The sequence below is a fragment of the Dermochelys coriacea genome, chromosome 1, assembly GCF_009764565.3.
Source record: "Dermochelys coriacea isolate rDerCor1 chromosome 1, rDerCor1.pri.v4, whole genome shotgun sequence".
In the NCBI taxonomy this organism is placed as follows: Eukaryota; Metazoa; Chordata; order Testudines; family Dermochelyidae; genus Dermochelys; species Dermochelys coriacea.
This window is the reverse complement of record NC_050068.2, coordinates 267,728,244-267,744,699: the sequence shown is the minus strand read 5'-3', so window position 1 is coordinate 267,744,699 and position 16,456 is coordinate 267,728,244. Positions and strand designations below refer to the sequence as shown.

The following is a 16,456-nucleotide window of genomic DNA, read 5'->3' as shown; positions in this document are numbered from 1 at the left end:
GATTTGGGATTTTTAATTGTTTCAAGTTGCCAGTGTAAAACTGCAGCTTTTTATGCTGCTTCTGTAGATTTGGGGTCTTTCCTCACTCCTTGAGACTTAACCTGAAGAGGGTGTTCCCAGTTACTTAAACCCACAATACTATTACTGTGGTGAATGACCTCTTTCCTCCAATGCCCCCATTGCAGAACTCCTAAGTTAAATCTCATTCTAACGCTAGTATGACATTTGTTTTTTAGTATCTAATGGACTGGTTTAGGTTTGATTAATTATGTCTCGAGTCTTGGTCATAAGGAATGGGCAAAGCTTAATTTATGGATATAACACTTGTTAGAGTTAAGGGGGAGACTTTCAAAGGCACAAATAGTAGTTACGCAAACAATTTCTGATGAATTTCAAACTGCTGTATGTGTCTTTGGAAATCTCCCCATCTTGTGTTCAGAGGAGCTAAAATTGCATCTGAGTAAAGGGCTTTGGTAATGCCTCTTTCCACAAATGGACAAGAGGGTTGTTTTTTATCTATGCAGACGATATATCTGGGTTAAATGTAAAATGGCATATCGGCTCATCAGTGGTTCTTATCCAGGCTCAAGCCAGAGATCAGGTTTTAGCCGGGGTGATGTAAATCATTTATATTCTACACTTACTGGAGAAGGTAGCTCTCACTTTTTTTCAGATAGTCATTATACGTTGTCTGTTCAACTCCATATAAATAGGAATCCTTTTAAGGGTAGTGTTGAGTACTATCCCTTGATATCCAATATTGCAGTATTCTAGAAAGCAAGATATTTGGAAAGCAAGTGTGCTACACACATACATCTGGAATATGCATGCTTCTGTGCCTTTTAGTTATGGACACTTCAGTGTTGGGACATGGCTTTTATATGCTTGCTAATGTATTTGATGCTTGAATAGAACTATTCTCAAGATGGAATTACTGAGGCTATCTGGACAAGTGGATCTTCAAAAAGTGGACCTCTTCATGCAGTTTCTAGGGAGTCCCCAAGAGTATCAAGAAGAACACCAAGGAAAAGGGTGATGAGGCTTATTGCAATCTAGACTCGTTTTACTTTTTCCTGAGATTATCAGGGCCCAGAGACTATTTTTTACACTCACTGTTTTTGTTTTGTTTTTTAAACAAACAGGTGGAAACTACAGCACAGTTGCCTGTAGATGATGCAGTAATGTCAGAGGGTACTCCCATAGCTGAAACTATAGTGGCTTCAAGCAACGAGACCCTAGTAAATATATCTAATAAATTATACAAGTGGTATCCTTCTGTAATGTACCTTTTAACTTACACTAGAAAGCGTTTTCAGTTTAAACAAATCTAACTCTACTTGATAGCCCCCAATACTTAATGTATTTTTACTTTCTGTCAGATATGCGTCCCTCTCCATTTTATCACTTATATGAGCATATGTTCTTGCACCATCCCCTGAAGCCTCCAGCTGCTGGCCTGGTCTGAGCCAGTATGATCGTTCCTATCTTCTTAAAAGTGGAAGGTTGGGGAACTTCAGTACCACAACCTTCATGGAGGGTCCATTTTATTTAACATGTGCAACAAACCTGCCTTGAGTGTTTGTTTGAGCTTCTGTCACTAAACCACTTTAAGAAAAAAATACTGAAACTGTGGCTAATGTATTTAGAATGTTCTTCCAGAGTAGCTCCTCCTAAATCTTTTTTTTTTTCCATGAGTGATAACTTTTAGTACCCAAATGTTTAACAAAGATTTTCTTATTTTTGTTTTTCTATTGTATTTTGGTTAATTGAGTCTGAACAATTTGAATCTCAGCAGGTTGTCAATAGGGTGCCTGGAAATTTCAAGCATGCAGCTCCTACACTGTCAATCAGTGAATTCTCAGACTTGCCCAGAAGAACACCAAAGAAACCACTGATAACAGCTGAAGTAAATGAATTAAAATTTAGATTATCATTATTCTTTCTGGACAGAGTTCTTATATTTATTTATTCACTCCTGCAGAAGTGGGAATGAGGGTGGAGTTCTCTAACAGGTGGCATGAGGATATTCAGATCCAAACTAGCATTGTACCATGGCTTGACTGATGAATGTTAAGGTTTAAAAGTTTTGCCAATAAAACACCTGTTTAGTTTTGAGCCATTCTGCATTTCTGGGGTCATGTTTGCAGTTTTTGTGCTGCTTCTGTCATCAGTGTAGCATGTTGCTTTTTTTGTACAATTCCTTGTCAAGTCAGTTGAATAGAGAGAGAGTACATGACTCTTGAATTCTGAAAAATTGATCCAAGTCTTTGGCTTAATTTCGAGCATCAAATAGTAGGATTATTTTAAACCAAAAGCCTCCAAGGTAACATTACTGGAGTAGATCTGCCTCTTCTTTTAATAGCTAAAATAGCCCTGCTTATATAGTATTTGACTATATTATCTCTGGAAACCTTTTTTATATTAAAAATTTTAGACCTGATAGTGTGTGCTATTCTGCAGCATTATTTTCCTAATAGAAATCAATAGAATTTATCACTTTTTTGCATTGTTCATTTTGAATAAAACTCATTCTTAAAAATAGATAAGAAATCTTCTTGTAATGTGTAATGGGCTATCTCATTTGCATACAGAGGTTATCTGACACCATGTTGGTAACTGAGCACTGAGCTGATATCCATTAAATTTATTAAAAACGAGTGCTTTACTGTCTCAATCCTAATAAGCCTTTGAAGTCAGTGTTTTGCTATATTGCAGCACTTTCGCTTACCACAGCAAGAGGAAACAGGTCATCCTCATAAACATACTGTTAACATTGGTCACACACAATCCAGTGATCTGCTCAACACAGCCATGATAGAGGTGATGACTAGTCCCTTTTGATCATCTGTATTGTTGTCTGATTGGTGTATAAGTACTGCATAAGTAACAACAAAGTATTCTTCATGTTGAAGGAAACGGAGGACAACGCTGAATGCATCTGGACTCCAAAAATCACTAGACAGCTGCCAGTAACAAAGCTTAAACCAACAATTAAAATCCAGGAAAGACTTCTTAAAATTCACTGGGTGAAACAAATTCTCCCTTTCAAATCACCTAGGGTTATTGGTCACTCTAAATATCTATGCTAGAGGAAAAAAGTTATTGAGTTTGGTAAGGTTTATAATTCTTCTATTTGTTCCCATAGGTGGTGGAGAAAACACTAGCAGAAGAACGAAGACTAGAAAGAGATATTCTTAAGGAAATGTTCCCATATGAAGTATCCACACCTACAGGAATTAGGTACAATAAAATTGTTTTACTCAATTTTGATAAAAACGAGGAGACAAGGACTCCTCGTTTTTGCTGATACAGACTAACATGGCTACCACTCTGAAACCTGTCAATTTTGATAGAACAAAGACCTTTTTTTCTGGGTTTAATTAGGTTGTATTGCTAGGAAATCTCTCAGAATTAATCTGTGTTCTGTGGCTCAACCTCACAGCACACTATAGAGCTAGGTGGCACGCCTTTCTGTATATAACTGTGTTTAAAATTAACTTATCCCGTTAGAACTAAAACTGAATTTATCTGGGCTAACAAGAGTTTGCTCTAGTGTCACAAACATTATTGAAATGTGGTGTGATTTAGGCCTCAGATACTAAAAGTAAATAAGTCTTTTATAAATGGAATTAGTTCAGATAAGGAATCTTCTTTTTAAAATTACACAGATTAAACCAGTTTAATTCCTTCTGAAATGAAGTCCAGTATTCCACCATGGGATTTTAAATAATAAAAATGGTAAAACTTATTTGAGGCTAAAAATATCCTGTTAGCTTGTGTTCCAGGCAGAAAGATATGCACGAGTCCAGGACACATTTTTTTAAAAGTACTGCTTCAGCAGAGCACTGAATTCTGTAGCCATAATCAGCTTAATGGTACATATAGAGACCATACACTGGACTGACGTTGGTCAGTACCAGCTGCTTCAGAGGAAAGTGCCAAAAAAATTTGTATAAAATTATGGAATAACTTGTCCATAACTTTCCTTTGTTTTCTAATCTTCAATTAGTGATTGCCTTATGCACTGAAGCATGAGGGTATAGGCATGCTGTCTAATGTAACTAGATGGTCTTATCTGTATAGAACTTCCAGTCCTAAATCCTACTCTAACTCTTTTTTTTTAAGCTTTTGGCCACAATATCTTGAGACAAAGTTCCCTGAGTCAATAGGTGTTGTGTTAAAAGGGATTTTACTTTAAAAGTATGTTGCCTTTTGAATTCCATTAAATCTCCTTTTCTCCTTGTATAATGTAGGAAGGTAAAAAGAAACATCTGACTTGACTTCTTCTCCATACCATTCATTATTTTTCATTCTCTATCATATGCCTCTGATTTATCTTCTAAACTAAATAACCGCAGTCTCTTTTGAGATTCAACATACCAAAGGCTTTGTATGCTTCCTGATTCCTATCATTTATTTGTGAAACCTCCTGAAATTTCTGCTAAATCTCTGAATGGAATGAGCAGACATTAAGTACACTGAATACTGTATCACTGACTTTTTTTAATATACTCTATCTCTCATTCTTGTGCATCCAAACGCTTTGTTTTTGATTGCTGCTACAAAGTGAGAATTCTTCTTCTCAGCTTGTACAACAGTAATACCTAAAGGCTAGAGCCCTATTGTGGTAGTAATCTTACAAACACACAACAAAGGTGGTCTGTGCCCAGGAGCTCTTTATAAATACACAACAGTGGCAACTGCACAGACTGAAAGTGTAAGATGATGATGATATCAGAGTAACAGGCTTTCATTGAGCTACCTGCATTGATGCCTATGTCTTTTCCTTAAAGAATGGTTGTGCAGGAAAAGCTTTGTTATCCAGCATGTTGGGGGAAATGGGGGGGGTCCCGGTTAGTCAAAAATTCCAATTAACTAAGAGTTGCACTTATCAATGGAGGGAGGGGGCTCAAGTGTGGGAGGGGGCTCAAGGATGGGGGAAGGGGCATTGGCTCTGAGAGGGAATTTGGGTGCAGGAGGGGGCTCGGGGTGCTGGATCTGGCAGCGCTCACCTTGGGCTACTCCCTGCAAGTGGCAATGTGTCCCTGCTGCTCCTAGGTGGAGGCACAGCCAAGTGGCTCTGCGCACTGCCTCTGCCCACAGATGCTGCCCCTGCACTTCCCATTGGCCACAGTTTCTGGCCAATGGGAACTGTGGAGCCAGCAAATGGAGCGAGATAGGGGCAGCGTACGGAGCCCTCGTGGCCATTCCTCCATCTAGGAGCAGCAGGGACATGTTGCTGCTTGCAAGGAGCCAGGTAGGGAGCCTGCTGGCCCTGCACCAACTGAACTTTTAATGGAGATATCGGAAATGCCAGTTTCTAGAGCTTTATGGTTGGTGAAGTGCTGGATAACGCAGCTTTTACTGTAGTTAATTGAAATGAAATGTTGAGTATTCACTGCTGGTGTGCAGGAAGCATTGACATTGTTACTGGAATTTAAAATGTCCCAACAGAGACAGTTTGACTTATGGGGCAGTTATTTTTAAACATTGCATGCCTCAGAAGCACATACATTCTAATAGTTAGGAAATTATATCAGTGAATGTCTGCCCCCATGTCCCTAAAATCAGGGACGACTTCTTTATCAGTATGGACCCTGTCTGCTTGCTGTGGTACCATTGTAGGGCAAGGAGAGTAGTCCCTCCCAAAGCAGCTTTTCTTCTTCTTTGCACTGCTGGTTTGACTAACTCCACCTCTTTACTCCTTCTTCCTTCCCTGAGGAGGGACAATGATGAGAGCTAAGACCTCAAGGCGCAAAGAACTTTGGTAGAGTAGAGAGGACACTAATAACTAACAACTTTTTTTTCCCAACGTCTGGAGCCTCATCCAGTCCACCTTGGCAAGCATTCTGTGTAATTGAAATTAATATATTTGAAAATATAGAAAACATCCAAAAATATTTAAATATTCTATTGTTTAACCATGCCATTAAAACAGCGATTAATCGCAGTTAATTTTTTTTCATTGTTTGACAGCTGTGCTTGATACCCAAGTCTAGCTATTTGTGTATCCCATCAATCTTTCTGCATATAGGGTTGAAAGACACACTCTTCACCAGTGATGGGAAGGAGAAAGTAAACTGTGAACTGTATGCCTGAAAGCTTAGCCATGGGCAGTAGTGAAATCCGTCCTTAACCTCTTAAAACAGAGTATCTGGTGTGCATTTTGATCCTTAACAGATCCTTAATCCATTTAAACTAAAACTTTATGTACTTTAGATTGCTCACTTAAACATGTGACACGTTATTCTTTTTAATTAACAGTGCTAGCTGCCGCAGACCAATCAAAGGAGCTGCTGGCCGACCTATAGAGCTCAGTGACTTCAGAATGGAGGAAAGCTTTTCATCTAAATATATTCCAAAATATGTTCCCTCAGCAGATGACAAACCAGAAAAACCAACAACAAAAAAACGCTCCATTCCCATGTGGATAAAGATTCTGCTGTTTGTTGTTGTGTCAGTGTTCTTGTTTGTGGTTTATCAATCTATGGAAACCAACCAAGGAAATCCTTTTTCTAAATACCTTGGTGTCCCTGACAGAGAGACCCCACCTAATTGATCATCTCCTATGTCACACCCAACTTGGTCTCCGTTTTTTTTTAATTGTAGGAAAAAAAACAAAACTCTTCTTCCCTACTGTCATCACAAGGACTGCTTACAAATGTGATTGCAACTTGACAGATTTGAATAATGAAGCGCAAATAAACAAGACAGTATAAATGGACAACAGTAACTTTTTCTGGACTTGTAGGAGATAACTTTGTGCCATATGAGTAACATTTTTTAGATCTCTGGGACTTTTTGTAGTCTTTATTTTTTTAATGTGGACATCTTTAAATTCATTTTTGAGAAACTGTATATTTGTTTTTGCAAACTTGGAAGCTGAGAAGGGCAAAAATGTAGTAAAATGTGAAGCTGTGTTTAATTGCTTTGACTACGTACAGAAAAGAGATTGTACTTTTTTTTTCTCTACTACACAATGTGGGGGTGAGGAGGGAAGAGATATTATTAACCTGACAAAAGGAAATGCATTCTTGGATGCATTTTATTGTAATTGTTCAGCTGAATTTGATATATTGTAGCTTGTAGGGAAAGTCTGGCAATAAACTCTTCTGTAATACTGTAACTTTTTAGTAAATGTAACTGTAACCCTGCTGTAGACGTTTCTGTAAGGTCTTAGTAACATTAGTAACTCCACTTAAGAATAACATCAGATTTTTTTAATTGTAGCCCTTAATTTTAGTGGTTAAAACTGTTGTAGGAACCTAATAATTACAGATCTAATTGGCAACAGATCTGTCTTTAGAGGAACTTATTTATTAGTAATATGTGTGAAAATAAAATTTGCATCAAATATAATTTGCTACCAAAATATTCTTTGAATCAGTTTTTTGTTGTTTATTGAAGGACTCAAAGTCTAAAGCACTGTGCTACATCTTAAATCTTTTACCAGCATGATTCAGACTGCAGATAAAATTACTGCAGGGCTATGTTCTTCAAACATAATTTGTCAAGTCTTTCCCACATAGCTTAAGATGATACTCCTTACAGATGTTCATGTAAAAATGCGTTGCTTCTATACTCATCTTGGATACTCCCTATATCATGAAGTTTGATGTGAAGAGGGCATTGTTATGCTTTGACTTTTTTAATTTAGGTTAAAATTACTCATCTTGGATTCAGTTAATTAATTTTTCTTTTTTCAGTGGAAATATGTCTAAACATTCTAAATTCCATAACCTAGTTACAGGCAACTGATTTTTTTTACACAACCAGTGAAGTCTGAAATACAAATAGAATATAAAGTGAATGTATAAAATTGGTGCACTTAAGTCTGCAACATATTGCATATTCTATACAAAATTACAATTGTAACCTTATAAAAGTGGTACTTTCTCTTTTTTAAAAAAAAAACTTAGGATATAAATTAATATAGTCATATCTTTTTTTACTTTAACTAGATACAATGTAATATTTAGTTCATAGTTGCTCTTATGGAAACTCTTACTTGCTATGTACTTGAGGCAACTTTTACTTCTATTTGGTAGCAAAGCAATAGCTTTTTGTCTAAATGCTTTAATTCTTTTAATTTTTGATTTTAATCAAATAGTAAAACTTGTGTTCATCCTCTAAAAAACTGTAACAGAAAACTAATTTTTTTGGTGTCAAAATGTGGAAAAAATAAAGATGCAATGTGTACTTTAGTGCTTATTTTCATAAGAACTGAAATCAGTTACTTTTAATGTGCTGTCTTGTAGTATTGCTAGATCATATTCTATATGAAGGGCTTTACTTTTGCTTCTGATCTAAAATGTGTAGAAATATATAACATTCTAAAGCCCTCTGCCACTGAAGTAAAAAATTTTAAACATTCCCAGAATAAAATATCTGTCGATGATTATTACACAGTGAATCCAGTTCCCTCTTTGTTTTGGGAAAATGTCTTCTTTACAGTAATTCTAAATTGAGCCTGTTTTTTCTCTACCTATATGTACCAAGATGGGCTCCATTTTGCTTTTACTGAACTCGGAGGTTTAACTTGCTTCACTTGCTGTGGGACAGAAAACCTATTACAGATTGGTATAGCTTTACCCATAAAAAGTACTGTGTATTGACCTGTCTCCAAACTGTTAATTTGTTAAAACTGAATTGTACTTTAAGTGAATGTCATTTGTTTCATTCAGCTGTGCTTGCTTCAGAGATTTATATACACCTTCCAAAGCTACAGCGGAAACAGCATAACTGTACATTATATTGGATTAGTGGCACTCATTTATGGCATTATGAATTAATCCTTTAGAGTATTTGGTATTTATAGAAGGCAAACAATTCTTAAGGAAACTCACTTTCGCCTACAGAGAGGAGTTGTCCCTTGATCTGATAACTTTAGCATGTAACCTTTCTAAAGGTGATGACCATGTGCACTTTCAAATGATTGCTCAGTGACCCTAACTTCCACTGCACGTACGGAAAAATTAGCCAGTAAAGATCAGCTATCAAAGGTGTAACACCTATACTGGTCAACTTCATCTTATTTCTCCAACATTCAGTAGCTGACTATTGGCTAGATCCATAAAAGGACTAAAGTGCTGCAATATTGAGTTGTAATGCCTAACTTGTAGGAGCTGTGCTCCCTAGTAGAATACACAGACCTGAGTTTGGTACCCAGATGCCTTGCACGATCAGGGAGAGATTTAGGCACCTAAGAATGAGAATCATAAAAGCCAGAACACTGATTGGGAAGTCACCTAAGGTAGCCAGTAGGAGATGGCTTGGACCCCATCCCTGAGGAAGTTAAGCACTTATTACATCTTGGAATGCATTAGTCATAGAGTTAAGGCCAGAAGGAACAACTGGAACATATAATCTGGCCTGTATAGTACAGGCCACCAACACTGCCCAGTACCTATGCACTAAAAAAAACAATTTATTTTATTTTTTTAAGAAACAAGGCAGAGGTGAGAGTGGTGGTGCCCCCTTAAACATCTAGCCAGTGGTTAAACTGATGTGGAAGACCCAGGTTCCAATCCCTGTTCTCTAATTATTTTATCCATGGCAGAACAGGAAAGAATGAGGCCTGCTCCATGATACCTTATAGCCCAGTGATTAGGGTACTTTCCTGAGGGGAAAGGGAGGAGACCTAAGTTCAAATCCTTTATCCACATCAGGCAGTGGGACAGTTGAATCTGGTGTCCCACTAGCATGTGTACTAACCACTGAGCTATAAGGGAGGCACAACCTCTGGCTGTTCTGTGTGGGAATGGGCATGCTTGCCTACTACCTAGGCAGGGGAAACACTGAATTTGAAGATTCTGCTGGGATATATATATGAGAGAGGCACCTAACCTGAAGTGGCTGTGTGCATGCTTACTGGCAGAAACTTAAGCGCCATAGAACTAGCTGCCTACAGCATTAGTAACTGAGAGGGTGTTTTGAGGATCTTGGTGGCACCTAAAGTGGCAGGTGCCTAAGTTCTTTTGTACATCTAGCCCTCAAACTTCTTAAATTACAAGCTTTTAGGGAAAGTCCTCATGCTGGTAAAGTTTTCAGAAGCAGTTAAGTGATTTAGGCTCCTCAGACCTGTTGACTTCCAAGAGGTATTAGGTGCCATTTTCAAAAGTGGTTTAGGATAAAATTTTCCAAAGCAGCTAATTGACTAGGCTCCTAAATCTATTGCAAAAATATATAAGAAAGGAATTGAATAGGGCATCTTTCTGGGGAGTCCACCACTTTAACGTGTGGCTTTCATTCATTCATGCATGACAGTGTTGGTCACCAATGTCTGGCCTAGATCCCACAGCTCACAGACTGAAAACTTAGATTCAGACTTGTATTGAAACCTAACTACTGTGCAGACTGCTACATTTGATATAGGGTAGCTAATAACTTTAGGAGTGTGGCGATTTGCCTAGTGGTCAGGACTCCTCTATTTTAAGAGGTCTCCGATGAAGGAGACCTCTTAGAATCTGGTCCTGAAGCCTTGAAGGTATTTGTCAATTGCGGGAGGGAGATTAGTTCCTTAGGCTACCTCTTAGTATGCTGTATTGTCATCCAGGAGAAACCTGCAAGGTTTTAATTGAAATACAAGGCTCATGTTGGAGCATACCTTTGCAAAATAGTATTTCCAGATAACGTAACAGCTAAAAACTTACACCAGTCAAAAGAAATACAGAAAATACAGATTAGTTCCTAACTACCTGTTAGTATGCTGTATTGTCATCCAGGACGCCCTAGTTCATTTCCTGCCTTGATCTGTTTGATCTAATGGGTAATATACCATAAAAAAATTTAGGGTACTAAAATGTCAATTTCTTACAATTAGCTTATACTAGACTGTCTCTTCTATAAAGAAACCTCCCATAAAGAAACCCTCAATAGAGCAGCAAAATTCATTGCATAAGAGTACATAAGAATGGCCCTACTAGGTCAGACCAAAAGTCCGTCTACCCCTGTATCCTGTCTTCTGCCAGTGCCAGGTGCCCCGAGGGAATGAACGGAACAGGTGATCATCAAGTGATCCATTCCCCTGTTGCTCATTCCCAGCTTCTGGCAAACACAGGTACTCAGCTGAAAGTCTAAAAGTGGAATGAAAATGTCAACTGTAGAATAAAGTGACTGCTTAAGATAAGGAGTTGCCCACTGGAGGTTCTTTCATTTAGTCTTCAACATGTATAATGAGGGAATCTTAGGACTGGAAGGGATCTCAAGAGGTCATCTAGTCCAGTCCCCTGCAGTAGTGGCAGGACTAAGTATTATCTGAGAGCCACAGCGGGGTTGCAAAACTGTACAGAGGGCCAGGTAGGGAAGGCTGAGCCCCCCCCCCAAGCCTGGCCCCCTCCCACTTCCCACCCCAACTGCCCCCCTGAGAATCCTGACCCATCCAACTCTCCCTGCTCCTGGTTCCCTGACCACCCCCTCCCAGGACCCCATCTCCTATGCAACCTTTCCTGTCCCTGGACTGCTCCCTCCTGGGACCCCCAAACCCTAACTGCCCCCAACCCCTCCCTGTCCCCTAACTGCCCTGACCCCTATCCACATCCACAGACCTCCCCTGGGACTCCCACACCCTAGCCAACCCCCCGTCCCCTGACCGCCCCTCCCCCCGAACCTCCACCTATCCAACTGCCCCCTGCCCCCCAGGACCTCCTGCCCCTTATCAGCCCCCCCCCATTCCCTAGCCCCTTACCATGCCACTCAGAGTGGCAGGACTGGCTTATTGAAAAGCCTGAGAGGTGGGCAGGTGCAAGCTGTGCTGCCTGCGCGTAACTATGGGGGAGGGGGCAGCGGGGGAGGGGCCGGGGGCTCGCCTTCCCATCCGGGAGCTCAAGGGCAGGGCAGGATGGTCCCACGGGCCGGATGTGGCCCGCAGGCCGTAGTTTGCCCAACTCTGATGTAGACCATCACTGACAGGTGTTTGTCTAACCTGCTCTTAAAAATCTCCAGTGATGGAGATTCCACGACCTCCCTAGGCAATATATTCCCGTGCTTAAGTACCCTGACAGGAAGTTTTTCCTAAGGTCCAACCTAAACCTCCCTTGCTGCAATTTAAGACCATTAGCTCTTGGCCTATTCCCAGAGATTAAGAACAATTCTTCTCCCTCCTTGTAACTACCTTTTATGTACTTGAAGACTGTTATCATGTCCCCTCTCAGTCTTCTCTTTTCCACACTAAACAAACGCAATTGTTTTCAATCTTCCCTCAGGGTTCATTTCAGAGAGGAAATACCTAGTAAAATTGAGAGCAGATTTTTACAAACAACAAAAACCCCATGGATAAAAGCCATGTGATTTCTCAAAACATTGCACACTAGGTAGGCCAAAAACGCAGATATAATCAGAGCAATTTTTGGGGCAGGTAAAACCAGAAACAAATTGCCAAACACCAGTTTTGAATTCTCCATGGGATGTTGGATGACACCTACGTTGCTGAAACTTCAATTCCTTAATGTGAATCCACTATTAGTTAATATTGGTTACCATCCTGATTTAATGACATGATTTAAAACAATCACAAACAAGCCCTGTTATGCTATTCCTTAATAAGCAAAAGGATTGATCAGTCCAGTAAATGTTACATATTTTTCCTTTCTGCTACAACTTTGTATTTTATCTGTAGGAAGAAAGCTAGGTTGCTTTTTGCATATGCACAACAAGTCTTCACAGATGCATAAACACAGTAAAAGGTATAACTTAGGACTTGTCTAAGTCTAACTGACTTATGAAATGGCCATAAAAGTGGCACAAAAGAATACCCATATGCTTCATATAAACATCATTTTTCAAATTACTAGGGATGGTCAAAAAAAAAAAAAAAAGAACTTGTGCCACCTTAGAGACTAGCAAATTTGTTAGTCTCTAAGATGCCACAAGTCCTCCTTTTCTTTTTGCAGATACAGACTAATAGGGCTACTAGGGATGGTCAAACTCATTTGCCTAACTTTAAACTCTCTAACATTGTGGGTCCAAGAGCTTGACTTAAGGTATAACCTGCTTGACTTTGTATGCAAGCTGAGCTAGACTCCTTTATTTTCACGGCAGAAAATGCAGTATAAAATTAGGGAGGAAGATGAAGCGAGAAGGGTGTAGAATAGGAAAAACAAATACAGAGGAAACTCATGGGTTGGGAAAACTAGGAACAGGGGAGGGAATATCTAAAAAGTATTTATATAACAGCTGTGGAGTGGGCTACTTAGAACAGATAAATTCAAATGCATTGCACAGAGCACCTTTAACAAGAAAATCATGTTCCTATGGAAGAAAAAAAAATTTAAAAGGAGGAAGTTTGCAAACTCACCTGTTTGGCAAAGCCCACAATGTAAGATCTACTAAGCTGCATACTCCACAAGAATTCCTCTTTCCTACTGACATCTGTGATAACAGTATTAAATTAAACCAATTATATATTGTAAATATTGATGTCCACATTTTCCTAGTCATAGATCCACCAAATTGCATGGTGCAGTACATAATATTCAATGTAAATACATTAAAAGTAATTTGAATGTCCTTTGCAATTGAAATATGACCTCTACTAATCAGAAGATAAGTTTATGGAAATCTACATGTACAAAATATTAAATTTTGGATCCTGCTCATTACATGTCTGAATGGATAAAAAGAAAATTTTGATTTAATATAGCAGCTCTCACTGTGAATCTTACTGCTTTTGATATCACAAGTCAATATGTTTTCATGTCTTCATTACATAAATAACTACCTTTGCTCTGTGTGTAAGAAAGCAAAGAATAGTATGGATTTTTTTAAAAGTTCAAATTATGACTTTCTAGAACACACCACATTTTATCAAATCAGACACTAAATCTGAGTGATCATGGACAAAATTAACCTGTTTAACAGGTAAACTTCCCCTAATAAATTAAGTGAATCTGGTTTGGTTTGTTTGATCTGTAACTTTTCACAGGAGGACAATTTAAGGATGCCGTGTTAAACATAATCTATCAGGTAGTGCTCTTGCTTTATATCTCCATCATGAAAACTAATATGTGAATATTTCAGAATTCATTAAATACTTACGATTAAGCATCTAATGCTGCGATCAGTGAAAACTAACCATGAAAGTTCCTTGGCAATATTTGCAATGTTGTGTTTATTACCACTGCAGGATGCATTAAGAGAACATTTGTGGAACTAAATGGCTTAGAAAACTGGAGCCTTTCACTTATAGGTCACTGGTTTTGAATTTGGACCAGATAGCTAGTAACCAAACATCATCACCGTTCGATTATAAGACAACTATCTCTTTTGTATTTCCTCTGGTCACTAAGTCACAGAAAACAAAATAATCAGCCCTCCTTAATAAAAATAAAAAAGAGTAATTTTTAAAAAAGGATTACAAGACCCTTCTATAGCCAGCATCTTGGTACTGGTGCTGCTCCTCCCTCTTGCACTGTTTCACTTTCTTTGTTTATACATGAAACTGCTGTATAGGAATTTATTGCTGGGGCACCTAGAACTACTCATAACTTCATGTTTATATGGGGTAAAAATGCATTTGTGTTCATGAACTTCACAAGTGAGAGGTAAATTGAGTTCAAAACCATCACATTCATAAGGGCCCATTCCTGGGAAGTGAAGAATACTCCAATTTACTTTACTAGCAAAGCAGGGAACTCAGCAACTCAGAAGACAGGCCCTTTCGGATGGTGTAGGTTTCTATTATGGGATTATTTTTGCATCATTAGACACTGACTTTTTGAGTCCCATAAGTCAGGAGTTCACAAACTTTCAGTGTGTGGACAGTGTTGTAAAAATGCCATGGGAACATTTTGCTCCCCATATGTATTTATTGTAAACATTACTTCATGTATGTGTCTGCATGGATCCCACTGTAAGTGTGCCTGTGCTCATGCTCACAAATTCTGAGTAGTAGTGTCCATCATGTGCAAGGGCATAAAGTAAAGAGCAGCCACAACCTTCCCTCTTACTCCCCTTGGCAACAAAATGGAATCTGGACAGTGTCAGATAGGCTATTCGTCATCTTGGCTTCTACTTCTGGGTTTCTACCGAATTCTTTGGAGGACTACCCTCATTCCAGGATCATATACAGTTTAATATATATATACATATATAGTCTAATTTGGCAATTTCCCCCTGTACACCACCTGTGCAGTAGGGTAAGACTCTCCACACCACTGCCAGGAGGATAGATTCCCAACTATCAGGGTCTAATCTCTTTCCATTGTGCGACTGACAGGCACAGCAGATGTCTTTTCTGCTGTGGGGAAGGATATACCTCTGAAGGATGATTGATCTGCCACTTTGGATTTTTGGGTGTGGGATAGGACAGAGACGCATGGCTCAAATTACATTTATTTGCACCAACTATGAAAGTCACATCCAATCCCAAGGAAATGGGAACTGTCAAATGTGTCAAGAAGGCTCTCCATGGCAAAAGCCCCAGCAAAGCAGGCACCATACTCTGGGTTTGAGTGGGGTGAAGAGATCATCAAAATAAGTGCCAAAATCCCCAGCACCAGGATCTTCAAGCACACAACCTTGGCACTGGTACCCTCAGCATCGGCAACCTTGGCACCGACACTGCTACCAGCAGGCCCAGGACCTTTTAATGTAGTAGGGCACCTAAATCTTTTTAAATTTTATCCAGGTGCTGGGAAAGAAACTTTTTTAATATGGAAACTTAATCTGTAGAAAACGTCATGGCTGCCACAGCTCTCCTTTATGACCCATCTTAGAATCACAGCCCAATACTGATTACAGTTGGCAATTATTAAACCATTCCAACATTTTGTGAGTAAGAACATCAGCATTTCCCTGTTGGATAAAACTATGTTTCCTAGAGTTCCTTGCATACAAGTGAATACACGAGGACATGCAAGAGCTCATTACAGGATAGAAGAGTTCATTTAAAAGTTTTCTTTACCATGTACTGTACTGAGACGCAAAACAGCCTGCTGTATTTTAAACCTCACAATCTGAATTGCATGTCACACTCTCCCCCTGCCACGAACTGAACTATGCACAGAATGCAGCTGTATGTCAGCTGACCTTGCCTTTCCTGGAGCACACTGGAGCCGGCCCAATCTGGTTCACTCAAGATAGGCTTGACACTACCACATGTTTTCTGGCTGGCTGTTCACCTACACATCATCTTGCTCAGGCAATGCAGTCTGAATTTTCCCTGAAGTTAGGGCACTTCTTGGGTAATCAGGCTGCACACTGGGAAGTCCCATAGGAGCCAGTGAGATGAAGGGATCTTGCTGCAGCTTGGCAGCAGAGCTGTGCCATTGCTGTTTCTACATCCTCAGGACTGCAGCAGCTTGCACGGCTGATGTGTGAACCACTCCATGCCAAGGAATCGCTAGAATTTCCACTAACCATATCCCACTCATCTCTCTGAACGCTAGGGCTCAAGGAAACCTATGCAATGCATCAGTGTGAAGCTGATATAGAGTCTTAGCATCATAGTTCTGTCGAG

General features: G+C 39.3%; 1 protein-coding gene across 16 annotated transcripts in view; it reads left to right on the top strand.

The window, feature by feature from the left end:
- TMPO (thymopoietin) overlaps positions 1 to 8,204 on the top strand; it is a 47,759-nt gene extending 39,555 nt beyond the window's left edge. For 2 of the 16 annotated variants that reach the window (XM_038402558.2, XM_043491804.1), the window contains exons 5-11: positions 913 to 1,032; positions 1,143 to 1,238; positions 1,793 to 1,906; positions 2,716 to 2,820; positions 2,913 to 3,002; positions 3,146 to 3,240; positions 6,265 to 8,204. In XM_038402558.2, the coding sequence (XP_038258486.1) occupies positions 913 to 1,032; positions 1,143 to 1,238; positions 1,793 to 1,906; positions 2,716 to 2,820; positions 2,913 to 3,002; positions 3,146 to 3,240; positions 6,265 to 6,559 (915 nt within the window). In that variant the 3' untranslated portion in view covers positions 6,560 to 8,204. The remainder of the gene's footprint in view (positions 1 to 912; positions 1,033 to 1,142; positions 1,239 to 1,792; positions 1,907 to 2,715; positions 2,821 to 2,912; positions 3,003 to 3,145; positions 3,241 to 6,264) is intronic. The other 14 variants (XM_043491765.1, XM_043491789.1, XM_043491783.1 and 11 more) reach the window with 14 other exon arrangements.
- The last annotated feature ends 8,252 nt before the right edge of the window (positions 8,205 to 16,456 follow it).